This window comes from Sinocyclocheilus grahami, unplaced genomic scaffold (assembly GCF_001515645.1).
Source record: "Sinocyclocheilus grahami isolate Dianchi unplaced genomic scaffold, SAMN03320097.WGS_v1.1 scaffold1160.1, whole genome shotgun sequence".
Taxonomy (NCBI): Eukaryota; Metazoa; Chordata; class Actinopteri; order Cypriniformes; family Cyprinidae; genus Sinocyclocheilus; species Sinocyclocheilus grahami.
The window spans coordinates 213,892-228,459 of NW_015506339.1; the positions used below are offsets into that span (position 1 = coordinate 213,892).

At 37.1% G+C, this 14,568-nt stretch overlaps 2 protein-coding genes across 2 annotated transcripts in view; both read left to right on the plus strand.

The window, feature by feature from the left end:
• The window catches only part of LOC107567453 (serine/threonine-protein kinase Chk2-like), a 14,203-nt gene extending 5,844 nt beyond the window's left edge, over positions 1 to 8,359 (plus strand). Inside the window, exons 7-13 of the mRNA XM_016253134.1 lie at positions 1,120 to 1,219; positions 4,683 to 4,769; positions 4,969 to 5,132; positions 7,360 to 7,475; positions 7,604 to 7,689; positions 7,849 to 7,902; positions 8,122 to 8,359. Of these exons, the coding sequence (XP_016108620.1) occupies positions 1,120 to 1,219; positions 4,683 to 4,769; positions 4,969 to 5,132; positions 7,360 to 7,475; positions 7,604 to 7,689; positions 7,849 to 7,902; positions 8,122 to 8,217 (703 nt within the window). The 3' untranslated portion in view covers positions 8,218 to 8,359. The remainder of the gene's footprint in view (positions 1 to 1,119; positions 1,220 to 4,682; positions 4,770 to 4,968; positions 5,133 to 7,359; positions 7,476 to 7,603; positions 7,690 to 7,848; positions 7,903 to 8,121) is intronic.
• Positions 8,360 to 11,336: 2,977 nt separating this feature from the next.
• Positions 11,337 to 12,858, plus strand: LOC107567457 (glutathione S-transferase theta-1-like). Its single transcript, XM_016253137.1, has 5 exons — positions 11,337 to 11,543; positions 11,759 to 11,846; positions 11,922 to 12,072; positions 12,209 to 12,382; positions 12,538 to 12,858. The coding sequence occupies exons 1-5, from the start codon at positions 11,420 to 11,422 to the stop codon at positions 12,709 to 12,711; spliced, it is 711 nt and encodes a 236-aa protein (XP_016108623.1). The 5' UTR covers positions 11,337 to 11,419; the 3' UTR covers positions 12,712 to 12,858.
• The last annotated feature ends 1,710 nt before the right edge of the window (positions 12,859 to 14,568 follow it).

The following is a 14,568-nucleotide window of genomic DNA, read 5'->3' on the forward strand; positions in this document are numbered from 1 at the left end:
GTTCGGTTGTAGTGAGAAAGCAATCCAATCTAACAGACCAACGAACCAGGCTATATCACAATGTATGATGGGTAATTACGTAAATTCCGTGAAAAGCATTAGCTTTGTTGTTTTGCTAATACCTCCAAATGAACCTGTGAATGTCTGTGGGTGAGCACGTCTTCGCCCAAATGAAAGCGCACTTTTTCATTTTATAATGCCCTCTTATTGCGCTTCTTCGTAGTAGGTGCATTTTAAAAAAAAATTCCCGATGAATCCTGGACTCCAGAATTAATATAACTGACGGATGACAGCCTTGACAGCTAAGTGGAATCCCGGAAAATAAACCATGGAACTTTGACCAATGAGAGAACAGTTTACTCGCGCGTGACTTGTATTAACAAATTTGGTCCGTTTCCAAACTTTGCCGTGTGAAAGCGAACCACACCAAGAATAAAAAGCAACATTGTAATAATTTAAATCCCTGTTTCGGAACAAAGCAATCGATCAACAGGTGTGAAAGTTGTTTTCAATTTAGAAAATATTAGTGTTGTGTGAGACCTATTTCATGAGAATTACTATTAGGTGATGTGTATCCATTAAAAAAGGACGTATAATGCTTTAGGATTTTGTCCGTACACACTAATGTTTAAAATGACTCATACCTGATTCATTTTGTGTTTGTGTTCTACAGACGGCCACACGAAATGCAGAACGGGAAATTGAAATTTTAAAGAAAATTGATCATGTAAGTCATGAATGAGTCTTTAAATGCTACAGAGCTATAGATAAAACATCTCATCGTATTTCTCGTCCCTGCAGCCGTGCCTGATCAAGACAGAAGATTTCTACCAGACAGAAGATTCTTACTACATTGTTTTGGAGTAGTAAGTTCCTGTGGCGTTTTGTTGGAGAATAGTTAGCAACATGAACTCGCAGGCCGAATTAACTTGGGTACAGATTATTTCTATCTGTATTTGTATTTTTAGATCCTTTAAAGAAAAGTTGCCGTGAGTTGCTAGACAAGGAAGCACTGCATATTCTTACCTGTTCTACACAATTGTCAGTCTTTTTTTTTTTTCCAAATGTTTTAAACATGTTTTTTGATGAGTTATTTCATTATCTCTGTGCTGTGAATAGTGTTGAAGGAGGAGAGCTGTTTGGCAGGATCAAGGCCAAGAAACAGCTGGAGGAAGAAGTCGCCAAACTCTACTTTTATCAAATGCTCAGGGCTGTGGAGGTACGTCTTTATGAGAGATGCTTCAAACGGTGTCTTCCTCTAAATGTGTTTTTTAAATGAGCACATGCATGAACCTGCACTGCTTCCCCATAGACAGTCAAACCGTTCAAATCAGTCAACTGACCATTTAGAATGGAGAAAGACTGCTTTGTAGTACCATGTTGAAATGGCAACTACCAACTCAAAATTTTAGTTAAAAAATTGTTTTTGAAAAAATTTAAAGTAAATACAATAAAAATAGGAATATTGTGAAATATTATTACAATTTAAAAGAACTGTTTTCTGTTTGAATACATTTTAAAATGTAAGTTATTCCTTGAATAAATTCATAATTTCAGCAAAGCTGAATTTTCTGCATCATTACTCCAGTCTTCAGTATCACATGATCCTTCAGAAATCATTCTAATATGCTGCTTTGAGGCTCAGGAAACGTTTATTATTATTATCAATGTTTGAAAAAGTTGTGCTGATTAATATTTTAGTGGAAAATTTTATTTCAGAATTCTTTGATGAATAGAACGTTCAAAAGAAGATTAAAAAAATTGAAAATATTATATTTTAAATAACAAATATTTTGATTGAATGAAAATATCTTTACTGTGACTTCTGATCAATTTAATGCATCCTTGCTGAATAAAAAAAATAATATATATATATATATATAAACCTTACTGACCCCGAACTTTTTTATTGAGTATGTCTAATGGTTACTAAAAAGTTGAAAGTTTATTATTTTATTTTTTTTGGTTGATATATATATTTTTATCATTATTTTTATGTCGTGGCTGATAACCTATAAATGTCATTATTATAAAACTATACTATTTGGTTTAAAAAAAGAAATACTCTTAAGAACTAAGGCTACGTCCACACGAAGCCAGAGCTTTCCCTATCCGATCTTTTTTTCTCTCCTCGTCCTAAGAAATATCTGCGTCCACACGAAACCGACACAAAACACTGTAGTATACATGCCAGACCAGTATGTGGCGCTATAATTCTGCCACAGAGATACACTAAAAACGGAGAAGACTTGGACTATGCGCATAAACCTTGCGCGCGGTATACAAACGAACATGGAACAAAACATTTATTAATCTGTGTTAATGTTAGTTAATAAAAAGACAATCGTTCAGTGTTTGTTCATGTTTTTGTTGCTGTTATGTGACGTAACGGTGTCTCACCAGGGGCGAGACGTGGCCTGATGACGTCATCTTTTCAGAAAATATACGGATTCGCTGTCTATTTCATTATCTCTGTGCTGTGAATAGTGTTGAAGGAGGAGAGCTGTTTGGCAGGATCAAGGCCAAGAAACAGCTGGAGGAAGAAGTCGCCAAACTCTACTTTTATCAAATGCTCAGGGCTGTGGAGGTACGTCTTTATGAGAGATGCTTCAAACGGTGTCTTCCTCTAAATGTGTTTTTTAAATGAGCACATGCATGAACCTGCACTGCTTCCCCATAGACAGTCAAACCGTTCAAATCAGTCAACTGACCATTTAGAATGGAGAAAGACTGCTTTGTAGTACCATGTTGAAATGGCAACTACCAACTCAAAATTTTAGTTAAAAAATTGTTTTTGAAAAAATTTAAAGTAAATACAATAAAAATAGGAATATTGTGAAATATTATTACAATTTAAAAGAACTGTTTTCTGTTTGAATACATTTTAAAATGTAAGTTATTCCTTGAATAAATTCATAATTTCAGCAAAGCTGAATTTTCTGCATCATTACTCCAGTCTTCAGTATCACATGATCCTTCAGAAATCATTCTAATATGCTGCTTTGAGGCTCAGGAAACGTTTATTATTATTATCAATGTTTGAAAAAGTTGTGCTGATTAATATTTTAGTGGAAAATTTTATTTCAGAATTCTTTGATGAATAGAACGTTCAAAAGAAGATTAAAAAAATTGAAAATATTATATTTTAAATAACAAATATTTTGATTGAATGAAAATATCTTTACTGTGACTTCTGATCAATTTAATGCATCCTTGCTGAATAAAAAAAATAATATATATATATATATATAAACCTTAATGACCCCGAACTTTTTTATTGAGTATGTCTAATGGTTACTAAAAAGTTGAAAGTTTATTATTTTATTTTTTTTTGGTTGATATATATATTTTTATCATTATTTTTATGTCGTGGCTGATAACCTATAAATGTCATTATTATAAAACTATACTATTTGGTTTAAAAAAAGAAATACTCTTAAGAACTAAGGCTACGTCCACACGAAGCCAGAGCTTTCCCTATCCGATCTTTTTTTTTTCCCCTCGTCTCAAGAAATATCTGCGTCCACACGAAACCGACACAAAACACTGTAGTATACATGCCAGACCAGTATGTGGCGCTATAATTCTGCCACAGAGATACACTAAAAATGGAGAAGACTTGGACTATGCGCATAAACCTTGCGCGCGGTATACAAACGAACATGGAACAAAACATTTATTAATCTGTGTTAATGTTAGTTAATAAAAAGACAATCGTTCAGTGTTTGTTCATGTTTTTGTTGCTGTTATGTGACGTAACGGTGTCTCACCAGGGGCGAGACGTGGCCTGATGACGTCATCTTTTCAGAAAATATACGGATTCGCTGTCCACACAAAAACGCAAGGGCGGCGTTTTCAGATTTATCCGCTCTTGGACCCGGTTTCTAAAAATATCGGTTTCACTCTCCCAAAACGCCGGATCCGTGTGGACGAAACGCCTATACGATACAAAATTTATGCGTATACAGCTAAACGCGTCTCCATGTGGACGGGGCCTAAAATTTGTAGTTATATGCTGTAAAGTAATATCACACTATGATAAATGTTAATGATTAATCATTTTAAAAGCAACTACTAAAAATTTCCCATTTCAAAACTATATTATTGAAGGTTGTACTTTTTTCAAAAAACAATTAACTAATTTTTATGCCCGTTACTTGTGTGCAGAATCTCATGCCAGTGTGCTTTTAAAGGAAAAGTGCTCTTCAAGACAAAGATCCGTGTGGACAAAACGCCTATACGATACAAAATTTATGCGTATACAGCTAAACGCGTCTCCATGTGGACGGGGCCTAAAATTTGTAGTTATATGCTGTAAAGTAATATCACACTATGATAAATGTTAATGATTAATCATTTTAAAAGCAACTACTAAAAATTTCCCATTTCAAAACTATATTATTGAAGGTTGTACTTTTTTTCAAAAAACAATTAACTAATTTTTATGCCCGTTACTTGTGTGCAGAATCTCATGCCAGTGTGCTTTTAAAGGAAAAGTGGTCTTCAAGACAATATGCATTTAGCAGATAAAACAACTTACAATAGAGGTGCAAAAGCAATTTGCCACAGAACCAACAATATTTCTACAGTGTATAATGCCAGGTTTATTAGAAAACCAAACCAGGAGACAAGGTATAGCAGTAAGAACAAATTTCAAACATGTTCTGTTATATTCTCTCCAGTATCTCCACAATAACGGGATTATTCATCGAGATCTCAAGCCTGAGAATGTGCTGCTGGCTTCACATGACGACATCTGTTTGATTAAGGTGTGTTTGCCTGAGAGCTTTGAAACTGACGTAGCTTTAGCCTCAGATTCTGACATCGTTCTCCTTTAATTGTCGCAGTTCCAAAGTTCAGAGATCCAGCCAAGCTTTGTCTTTGTAGTTGAAACAGGATGCACAGAAATAATCCTGAACCTGAGATAACCTGCTTTCCTCACACATGTGAATTCTCAATGCTTTGTAGATTACGGATTTTAATCAGTCCAAGATTTTGGAGGAATCCTCCTTGATGAAGACGCTCTGCGGGACGCCCACCTATCTCGCCCCGGAGGTGTTCACACACGCTGCGACTGTAGGATATACAAAAGCAGTCGATTACTGGAGCCTGGGGGTCCTACTGTTCATCTGGTTAGTAGAGATTAAAGTTGAATGAGTAAATATGAATCAGTTAATTCTACTTAAAGGAGTAGTTCATCTAAAAATTAAATGAAATGGTCATCATTTACTTGTCTTTTCTAGGGTTGCAAAAAGGTGGAAAATTTCCAGTAAATTTCAAAAACATTCCAGTAATTTGGAAACTTCCGGGAATTTTTGGAAAGTTTCCCGGAAATTTACCAGACATTTTCCACCCCTTTGCAACCCTAGTCTTTTCCGAACCCATTTGACTTTTTTTCTTCCACACAAAAAGTGAATTACAGTATATGGGAACGTTACCCTGTCTGCTCTATTAAATATGATGAAAGTGAATGAGGACTGGGGCTGTCAAGCTTCAAAAAAAAGATGCAAAAGTATCATAAATGTAGGCAGTATGACTGGTACACTACATTCTAAAACGTTTCACATTTATTTATACAGTGTTTTACTTGCATAATGCAGATTGTTTTAAAGCAGCCTCACTGAAATGTAGATTAAATTAACTAGATTTAGACTAGATTAACTAGTTTTATTCAAGTCAAAAATATTATTTCATGTCATTAAATCAACCTAAATATATAAATTTTTTCCATCAAAACTACCTTATAATATGGTTAAATCAGGTAGAAAATGGCTCTTTAAAGTAACAATTGCAGGTTACTATTTTTTGCAGTGCAGTAATAAACCAGAAAATAACAGCTTTTATGTTGAAATTCTTCAATTATGAAACAAATGCAGTTGTAAAGAAGCTGTAAAAAGACAATTATGTGTCATTATTCAGCTTAACACATAGATGTTGATTCAGTTTAGTACATGAAGTGTGAAACTTTGTTAGACAATAGACAATAAAATCTCGGTTCAGTTTTGCTTCAGTTTAGTTCAATAATAGTGCAAAGGTCATACAATTCTGAGAAGTTGAATTCAGCTATAATCAGCTCTACAGAAGATAATAGTGTCATTATTGAGCTTTTGTATATGGAACAGACTATATTGGGGCAGTCGTGGCCTAATGGTTAAGGAGTCGGACTTGTAACTCAAAGGTCGTGGGTTCGAGTCTCCGGTCCGGCAGGAATTGTCGTGGGGGGGGTTAATGTACAGCTCTCTTTTCCACCCTCAATACCATGACTGAGGTGAGACCCTTGAGCAAGGCACCTAACCACACAAGTCACTTCATTATTTGTTATTCACTGGTAATCTTCATCTCCAGTGAACTCTTAATTGCTACAACTGGATCATTAATTCAGTGAGTCAAACTTGAGAACCAGATCAGTCTGACTTGTGAATGAATCATTCAGACCAGTTTTTGTAATTGGATCAAACGGTCCTTTCATGAATGTGAGAGTAAAATTTCTAATACAAAAATCTTTTGTGTAGCTTCACAAGTAGTGTGGAGAATTTTATTATTATTGAATCTAGTAAATCTTAGTCAGTAAATTTTATTGGGGCAAAAGTCACTCAAGGTTTGGAATGACATGAGGGTGAGGAATTATGAAATCTATTAATTTCAATGATTATATCTTGCAAATGCTTGCAAAATGCTGTAAAAAAGGAATTGGTCATTAGCCGGGTTTCAATCCAAAATTGCGAATTTAAATTATGTGCAAAACTGGAATATCGCATAAAACATTTGCGAACAAGCATCGTTTCCATCCAACAAGTCAAAGAGAACAAAATCGTCACTTCCTGATAAACTGGCACTATAAATCACTAAGAAAAGTAGGAGACTATAATAATTTTCATATATAATAAATTACTTGCGCCTCAGTTTTGCCGTCCCATAGCGCAAAGTCACATGACTTTTTTGGTGCGCTTGGAGGAATTTATTCGCAAAATGCATTTCCATCTCCCATTATTCGCATCAACCCTTTTTCGCACAAGTCAAAAATCACCTCAGGCGAGCGTAAAAACTTTTTTGCGAATTAAGGGATTTTTATTCGAAATTTTACGTTTCCATCACTCATTTTTCATGCGATACTTCAAAATGGGCATTAAAACAGGGTGATGGAAACATAGCTATTGTTAATTCTGCATGAATTAATATTCACAAATGAGACCTTATTGTAAAGTGTTACCGAAAATACTTTTATAGTATTCATAAATGACTGGAAAAGTCAATCCATTGGTCGAAACGTAATCGAAACTCATGCAAACTGAGCTTGGATGAACATATGAATGTATGACATTTTTTCCCAAAGCTGTGTGTGTATCTGTATTGTCATAGTTTGGGTGGTTATCCTCCATTTAACTCCGAGTGCTCCACCATGTCGGTGCGTGAACAGATCATTAACGGCCACTACCGCTTCATCCCATCTCAGTGGAAGAAGGTCTCAAATGAAGGTAATGTCTTTGCTCTCCATTGACAATTGAATAGTTTAATAGCATGTACGTCATATCAGTTTATATTGTCAGAGATATTTAAACTTAAAAGCATACAGTGTAAGTTATATATTTACTTTGTCTTTCAGCCAAAGATTTGATCAAGAAGCTCCTAGTTGTGGATCCTGAAAAGCGTCTGAGCGTGGAAGAGGCGCTGACACATCCGTGGTTGAACGTGCGTGCTGAAAAACCCACTAACTAAACAAATGTGGTTGAGCATTATTCAGCTAGGATTGATAGTTGTCAACCTTTTAATAGTGTTTGAAATGTGATCGCTTTAAGTAAAATAAAAAACAGCATTCTGCAAATTTATAATATTATGTCTGTGTAACAGGATGAGGAGATGAGAAACACTGCAAACCAACTGATGCAGTGTGAAACATCCAAGGTACAACAACAAAAAACAGTGCATGAGGCTGCATGTGGATTTTTCTTCAGGATAAAAGTGCTAAAAAAATGTACAGTAGTTGTAATTGTTTTCTATTACAGAGCTAAAGTCTAGGAATTCAAATTCAAATTCAAATTCAAAATGTATTACAACATTGACTAGATGCACACGGATACATCTGTCATTAAAAACTAAATGTGATTTAAATTTTCATCACAGAACCGTGAGGCAGAAGAGGAAGAAGAGGCAGAAGAGGAAGAAGAGGCAGAAGAGGCAGAGGGGGAGCCGCCATCCAAAAGGAAGCCTGGGCCTTGACTTGCACACACTTAGTTGTTTCCTGGCGCCCTTTTAAAAGCTCTTTCCTGCAACCAATTCATTCTGAACGTCTAACACTGTACTGACTTTGTAAATATGTATTTCTACCATTTCCTGTGTCCAAAATAAAAGCTTTTAAAATGTTCTACTCTGAGTTTATTACTTTTAACTCATCAAAAATCTTGTTTATTCATTTAGCAGACAATTCTAGCAACATGAAAAATATTTTCTTTCCACTTGGATTATGCAGGGATTGTACAGGTGCTGGAAATCCTTGAAAGTGCTTGCATTTTAATAAGGTGTTTTCGAGGTTTGAAAAGTGCTTGGATTTTGGGTAAAGTGCTTAAAACTTATTGAAATTGCAATTGCATTGCTTTCATAATAAATCTTACTGAATTTTACAGTTTGAAACATGATACATGTTTTCCTTTAATTTGTCACCCTTCTGTAGAATGCTATCACATTATTAATAGCACAATAATATATGATTTATCATGAATGTGTATGTAAACATGCAATTTACCTCAGTTGTAAAGAGCTGGAAAACCATGAAAATGCTTGAAAAGTGCTTGAATTTGACTTTGGAAAAGGTGTAAGAACCCTGATTATGGTGCGTTATCTTAGCAGTAGATAGCCAAATTAAGAATATTGGTTTTCAAGAGGGAAAAAAACGTTTTTCACGTTAAAGGGGTCATATGATGCGATTTCAATTTTTCCTTTCTCTTTGGAGTGTTACAAGCTCTTGGTGCATAAAGAAGATCTGTAAAGTTGCAAAGACTAAAGTCTCAAATCCAAAGAGATATTCTTTATAAAAGTTCAGAGTCAGCCACACCTACCTAAAACGGCTTGTTCTAACACGCCCCCACATATCTACCTCACTATGTGGGAAGATTTGCATAACGCCGCCCAAATGTTCACGCAAAGAAAGAAGGCATAACTTTTATTCTCGCTGTAGTATTGTTGACGCTGTAGCCATGTCGTGAAGACGCTGTATGCTTCGTTGTGAAAGCGAAACTACTTTGTTTGGTCTTCCAAAAGAGTACGATATCCACTTTGTCATACCTAGAGCTGATCTGTGCTGGTCGCTGAGGGAATACATCAACTTTCACCATGGGCGAAGCGGAGTCCAGCCCGGGGTCGTCACATATGGTTGCCGCTCATTCGTCGGATCCGCCAGGCGCGCCGTTCTCGATGCCGCCGCCTCAGCTCACTCTTGCCCGGCCTCGGCTCACGCTAGCCCGGCCTCAGCGCACGCTAAGCCGTTGTATTTTTCGTTGTGAAAGCGAAACTACTTTGTTTGGTCTTCCAAAAGAGGACACAACTACAAATCAGTGGTTAAGTTGTATTTACAACACTGTTCCAGAACAGTTTGATTAATATGTGGTTTAAACTGAAACATGTTGGCCTGGTTTCACAGACAGGCTTTAGACTTAGCCAGGATTAGTTCAATTAGGACATCTATGTAATTTCTATAATCATAAACGTCTGCATCTTGAGACAAAACAAAGGCACTGATATATCAGTCAGTGCAAGTTTCTTTCGGCTGAAACCACTCAGACTTGCATTTTACTCTGGGACTAGGCTTAAGCCTTGTATTTGAAACCGGGGGTTTAAGTAGCCTTTGCATTTTTATTTATTTATTGTTTGTTTTGTTTGTTGATATAATTTTTGCTTTTTGAAATATGTACGCAAGGTTTTCTAAATGAATAAATGTAATGTTTTTGTGCATAGGGTTATAAATTCTCAAGGGGAGCAGAAAATGTAAAAAAGACTAAAGCTGTAGTGCAGAAAAGTGGTTCAGTGTTATGACATTTGGAATGAATAAACATAAAATAAATAAACATGATTTTTACTGTCAGTCATGCAACCCAACATATGATGGAGAGCTTGTTGCACATGTCAATCAAGACTTGATTACATATATTCTTGCGCAAAAATATCAATACAAACGGCTACATTTAAGAATGTATTTATTTATAAAAGAAATGGCACATTATTTAATTGTGTGCATTATATTTGTGAATTCATTGAGTGTATTGAGAGCAAAAGATATGAATTTGTGAGAAGTCGGTTCAGTTACAGTAACGGTTTTGTACTGATTTTTGGCACAAAAAAAATAGTTGTATCTAAACTAAGTTAAGTAACTTGTTGGTCTGACGTGCTGTTTTCTCATTTGCTACATGTATTCCGGGTATGAAAGTCAATATTGCACAAATACAGATACAAAAGATCCTGCTACATTTATGTGGAACTGGCACAGCTTTAGCAGGGTATTGAGTGGATAAAATATAGAAATCTTCTTCATTCCTCTAAAAACATAATAAATTTGAACTGTTCCCCCCTCAAAATTCACTCCCAGGAGTCAGTTTAGCTTTTCTGTTTTTCTTTTATAATCCTACATTATATCATAGTCAGCTTCAGTCATGGTGTCCTGCATACCATTGCAAAGACACATGGTATGCAGGGCAACTGTGTCATACTGGCTGGGACATCCTGTAATTTGGTGGAATTGTAGACAATGTCCTTCATGGGACACTGTGGTCCTGTGTCAAACCCTAAGTAAACTCCCCACACACATACACACACACACACACACCTACCTTAAATCATTTCACACATTGTACATATTCACAGCTTTTTCTATATTGATGTTTCTGTTATCAGATCTGTTTCTGGCACATTGGATCAGTGGGTTACCCCATCCCAACTGAGCCAGGAGGCCTTTATGTGAATTTGTTTGTTCTCCCTGTGTTCTCATGGCTTTCCTCCATGTACTCCGTGATTTGAAGACGTCTGGGACGACACACACACACACACACACACACCTACCTTAAATCATTTCACACATTGTACATATTCACATCTTTTTCTATATTGATGTTTCTGTTATCAGATCTGTTTCTGGCACATTGGATCAGTGGGTTACCCCATCCCAACTGAGCCAGGAGGCCTTTATGTGAATTTGTTTGTTCTCCCTGTGTTCTCATGGCTTTCCTCCATGTACTCCGTGATTTGAAGACGTCTGGGACGTCCTGTGATTTGGTCAATTTTAAGTATGTAACAAATGGGATGTCCTGGTCCTGTATCAAACCCGAAGTCACATCACAACCACGCCCCGGCCCGTCCCCTATTAAAGGGGCGAATCGACTGAGACATCCCAAACAGGAATACTTCTTGTTTCTACAGGACTCACAATTTGACTATGGCTGGCAGACAGGCAGTGAAAGCTTATTTAGATCTCGTGTCTCAGGCCTGCAGGGCTGTACTAATATTCCTCAAAGACAACAAAATACCACACACGGTGGAAAACATTGCCTTACGAAAAGGTGAGCAACGTTATTGTGCGTGTGTTGTTCAGTGGAGGCTGTGAGAGCCGTTTTGAATGCATTTGTAAAGTCCAGATGATTTTAAATCCAGACCTATATAAACGTTATTCTGAATATAATGTGTTAATATTTGTTGCCAGAACTCTTTATGAATTCAAACTTCATTTCATTTGTTGAACTTCACAACTTTAATGCTCTTGAACTTGAATCTCTAGCTCAGCAGAAAACACCTGAGTTCGCCAAACTCAACCCCATGCAAAAACTGCCAGTCTTAGAGGACAACGGATTTGTTCTCACTGAGAGGTAAGAAGAGAGAGTGTAGCTAGAAAAACAGATCAAGTGTGTGATATTCTTCTAAGCTTTGGTTTTGTGTCACAGTGATGCCATATTGAAGTATCTGGCAATAGCCTATAATGTCCCTGATCACTGGTACCCCAAAATGCCAGAGAAGAGAGCCAGAGTGGATGAGTACACAGCGTGGAATCATGCCAACATGCGCACACACATTTCCTCCATCTTCCTGCACGAGGTAGGGTTTGACGTGGTTAGTTGACATGACATTTCAAGCAGCGACGTTGTTCTTCATCTATAACCGTTTTAAACCACATTTACCTGATTTTGACCCTGATTTTGGAAGACTTCACAGGTTTTGTATTCCTGTACAGGTTTTACTGCCACGCATGGGACAACCGGCAAATCCAGAGAAACTTAAAAAGGTACTGGCAGACCTGGATGGCACACTGGACAAGCTGGAAAACGTGTTTCTGAAGAACCAGGCCTTCCTGTGTGGTGACGACATCTCATTGGCTGACCTTTTAGCAGTTTGTGAGCTCATGCAGGTGAGAGCTTAGAGCTGCTAAACGTACTGTGAATGTTCCCACAGACCAGTTATAAAGAAGTCTTACCTGTCTTACTTCACCTGTCTTGAGATGTTTGGTAACATCTAAGCTATAGGGCTGAAGAGCTTTAAAATACATTCTCTTGTCTCGTTCAGCCTCTGTGCAGTGGGAGGGACATTCTGAAGGACAGACCCAAACTGCTGAGCTGGAGGAGTCAAGTCCAGTCAGCGCTCTCGGATTCCTTTGAAGAAGCTCACTCTGTTGTCTATCAAATAAGAGAGAAGTTCACAGCTAAACTGTCTCCCTGTTCAAATCAAGACACTCTGTAAAGATATGTTTCACAACTAGTCACAGCGTTTCTGCAGTTTACTTTATGGGATCAATGATGTATCTGTCTGACCAATGCAGTTTGCTCAGTTTACTCAATGTATTCACTTGTGGTTGTGCAATTTCTAATACAATGTATGTGGAACATACTAAGCCATTTTTTTTAGGAATGAATCTAATGGCTTACAATTATTTATGTCATACATTTTCAAAAGCAGTAAATATAAATGTAATTATTAATGACACAAAACTGAGTCACAGCGTTTCTGCAGTTTACTTTATGGGATCAATGATGTATCTGTCTGGCCAATGCAGTTTGCTCAGTTTACTCAATGTATTCACTTGTGGTTGTGCAATTTCTAATACAATGTATGTGCAACATACTAAGCCATTTTTTTTAGGAATGAATCTAATGGCTTACAATTATTTATGTCATACATTTTCAAAAGCAGTAAATATAAATGTAATTATTAATGACACAAAACTACAACCATATATAAAGAAAAGTGGTACAATGTTAAGACATTCAGGATCAATGGACTTTCCCAAAAATAAAACATAGAGTAAATAAAAAACAGACTCAATTGTTGTTGTGGGTTTTTCAGAGTGATATAATATAAAATACTGTTAAAATATAATAGTGAAAATAAAGATGAATGACGAATGCCTCACATTCCATCCCAGTAGGTGGCAGAAAATGCACCTAAAGCTGGTTTGCCAACCTCCATTAAAGGTCAAAGAAGAAGAAAAAGTTAGCGATGCATATATCAGTGCGTTCCTAACGGGATATATCGCCCTCCAAAGGGCACTTCGGAGTGAAAACGATCATGGCCGCCATATTGAAGGGTCGTTCCAAACCAAAGTGCTCAAAACTGGCCACTTCAAAGGGCCCTTCGGAATGAAAGATTTCGAAGGGTACAACTGATGGACACTTTGGGCTCCCATGATCCTTTGCGCAGATTCTTTGCATGATGACTGCGCCTCCATGTGGGCCCGTGATGATGACGCAGAAGGGCACTTCAAGAAACAGTTGTTTGGTCCCCTACACCCTTCAACCCTTCGAAGCTCTCACTCCGAAGGGTAAACCCTTTGAAGGGATTAGGGCATAGGGATGAGCCCTTCCGAATGGAACGCAGGGTATATTAAAGGGGTCATATGATGCTGCTAAAAAGAACATTCTTTTGTGTATTTGGTGTAATGAAATGTGTTTATGTGGTTTAAGGTTAAAAAAACACATTATTTTCCACATACTGTACATTATTGTTTCTCCTCTATGCCCCGCCTTTCTGAAAAGCGTCGATTTTTACAAAGCTCATCTGTCTGAAAAAGCGAGGAGTGCTCTGATTGGCCAGCTATCCAGTGCGTTGTGATTGGCCGAATACCTCAAGCGTGTGACGGAAATGTTACGCCCCTCACCATATTGTGATGCCCTGTCCGGCCGGAGCGATGAGACAAAAACATTAAAACCCATTACAAACAAAGCACTTGTTGCATCCAGTGGGGACATAATTATGGATTATAATGACTATACTGTCTTTTTATGCATTACATCGGGCCGCGTAAACATAAAACCATGTCTGCATTTGTGATCGGAGAAATGACAAATAACAAGTGCTACTCTACACTGCCCATAAAACTTGCGTTTGAATCGTCAGTGGCAAATTCTTTAAATATAAAAAACTTACTTACAGTCTGTGAGTCAGAACAGCCGGCATTGTAGTCAGGATCAGGAAACCTCCATAAAAGTCCTCCATAAAATGCACTGGACACATCTGAATATTTGGGTTAAACTGTTCTGGAACAGTGTTGTAAATACAACTTAACCACTGATTTCTAGTCGTGTCCTCTTTTGGAAGGCC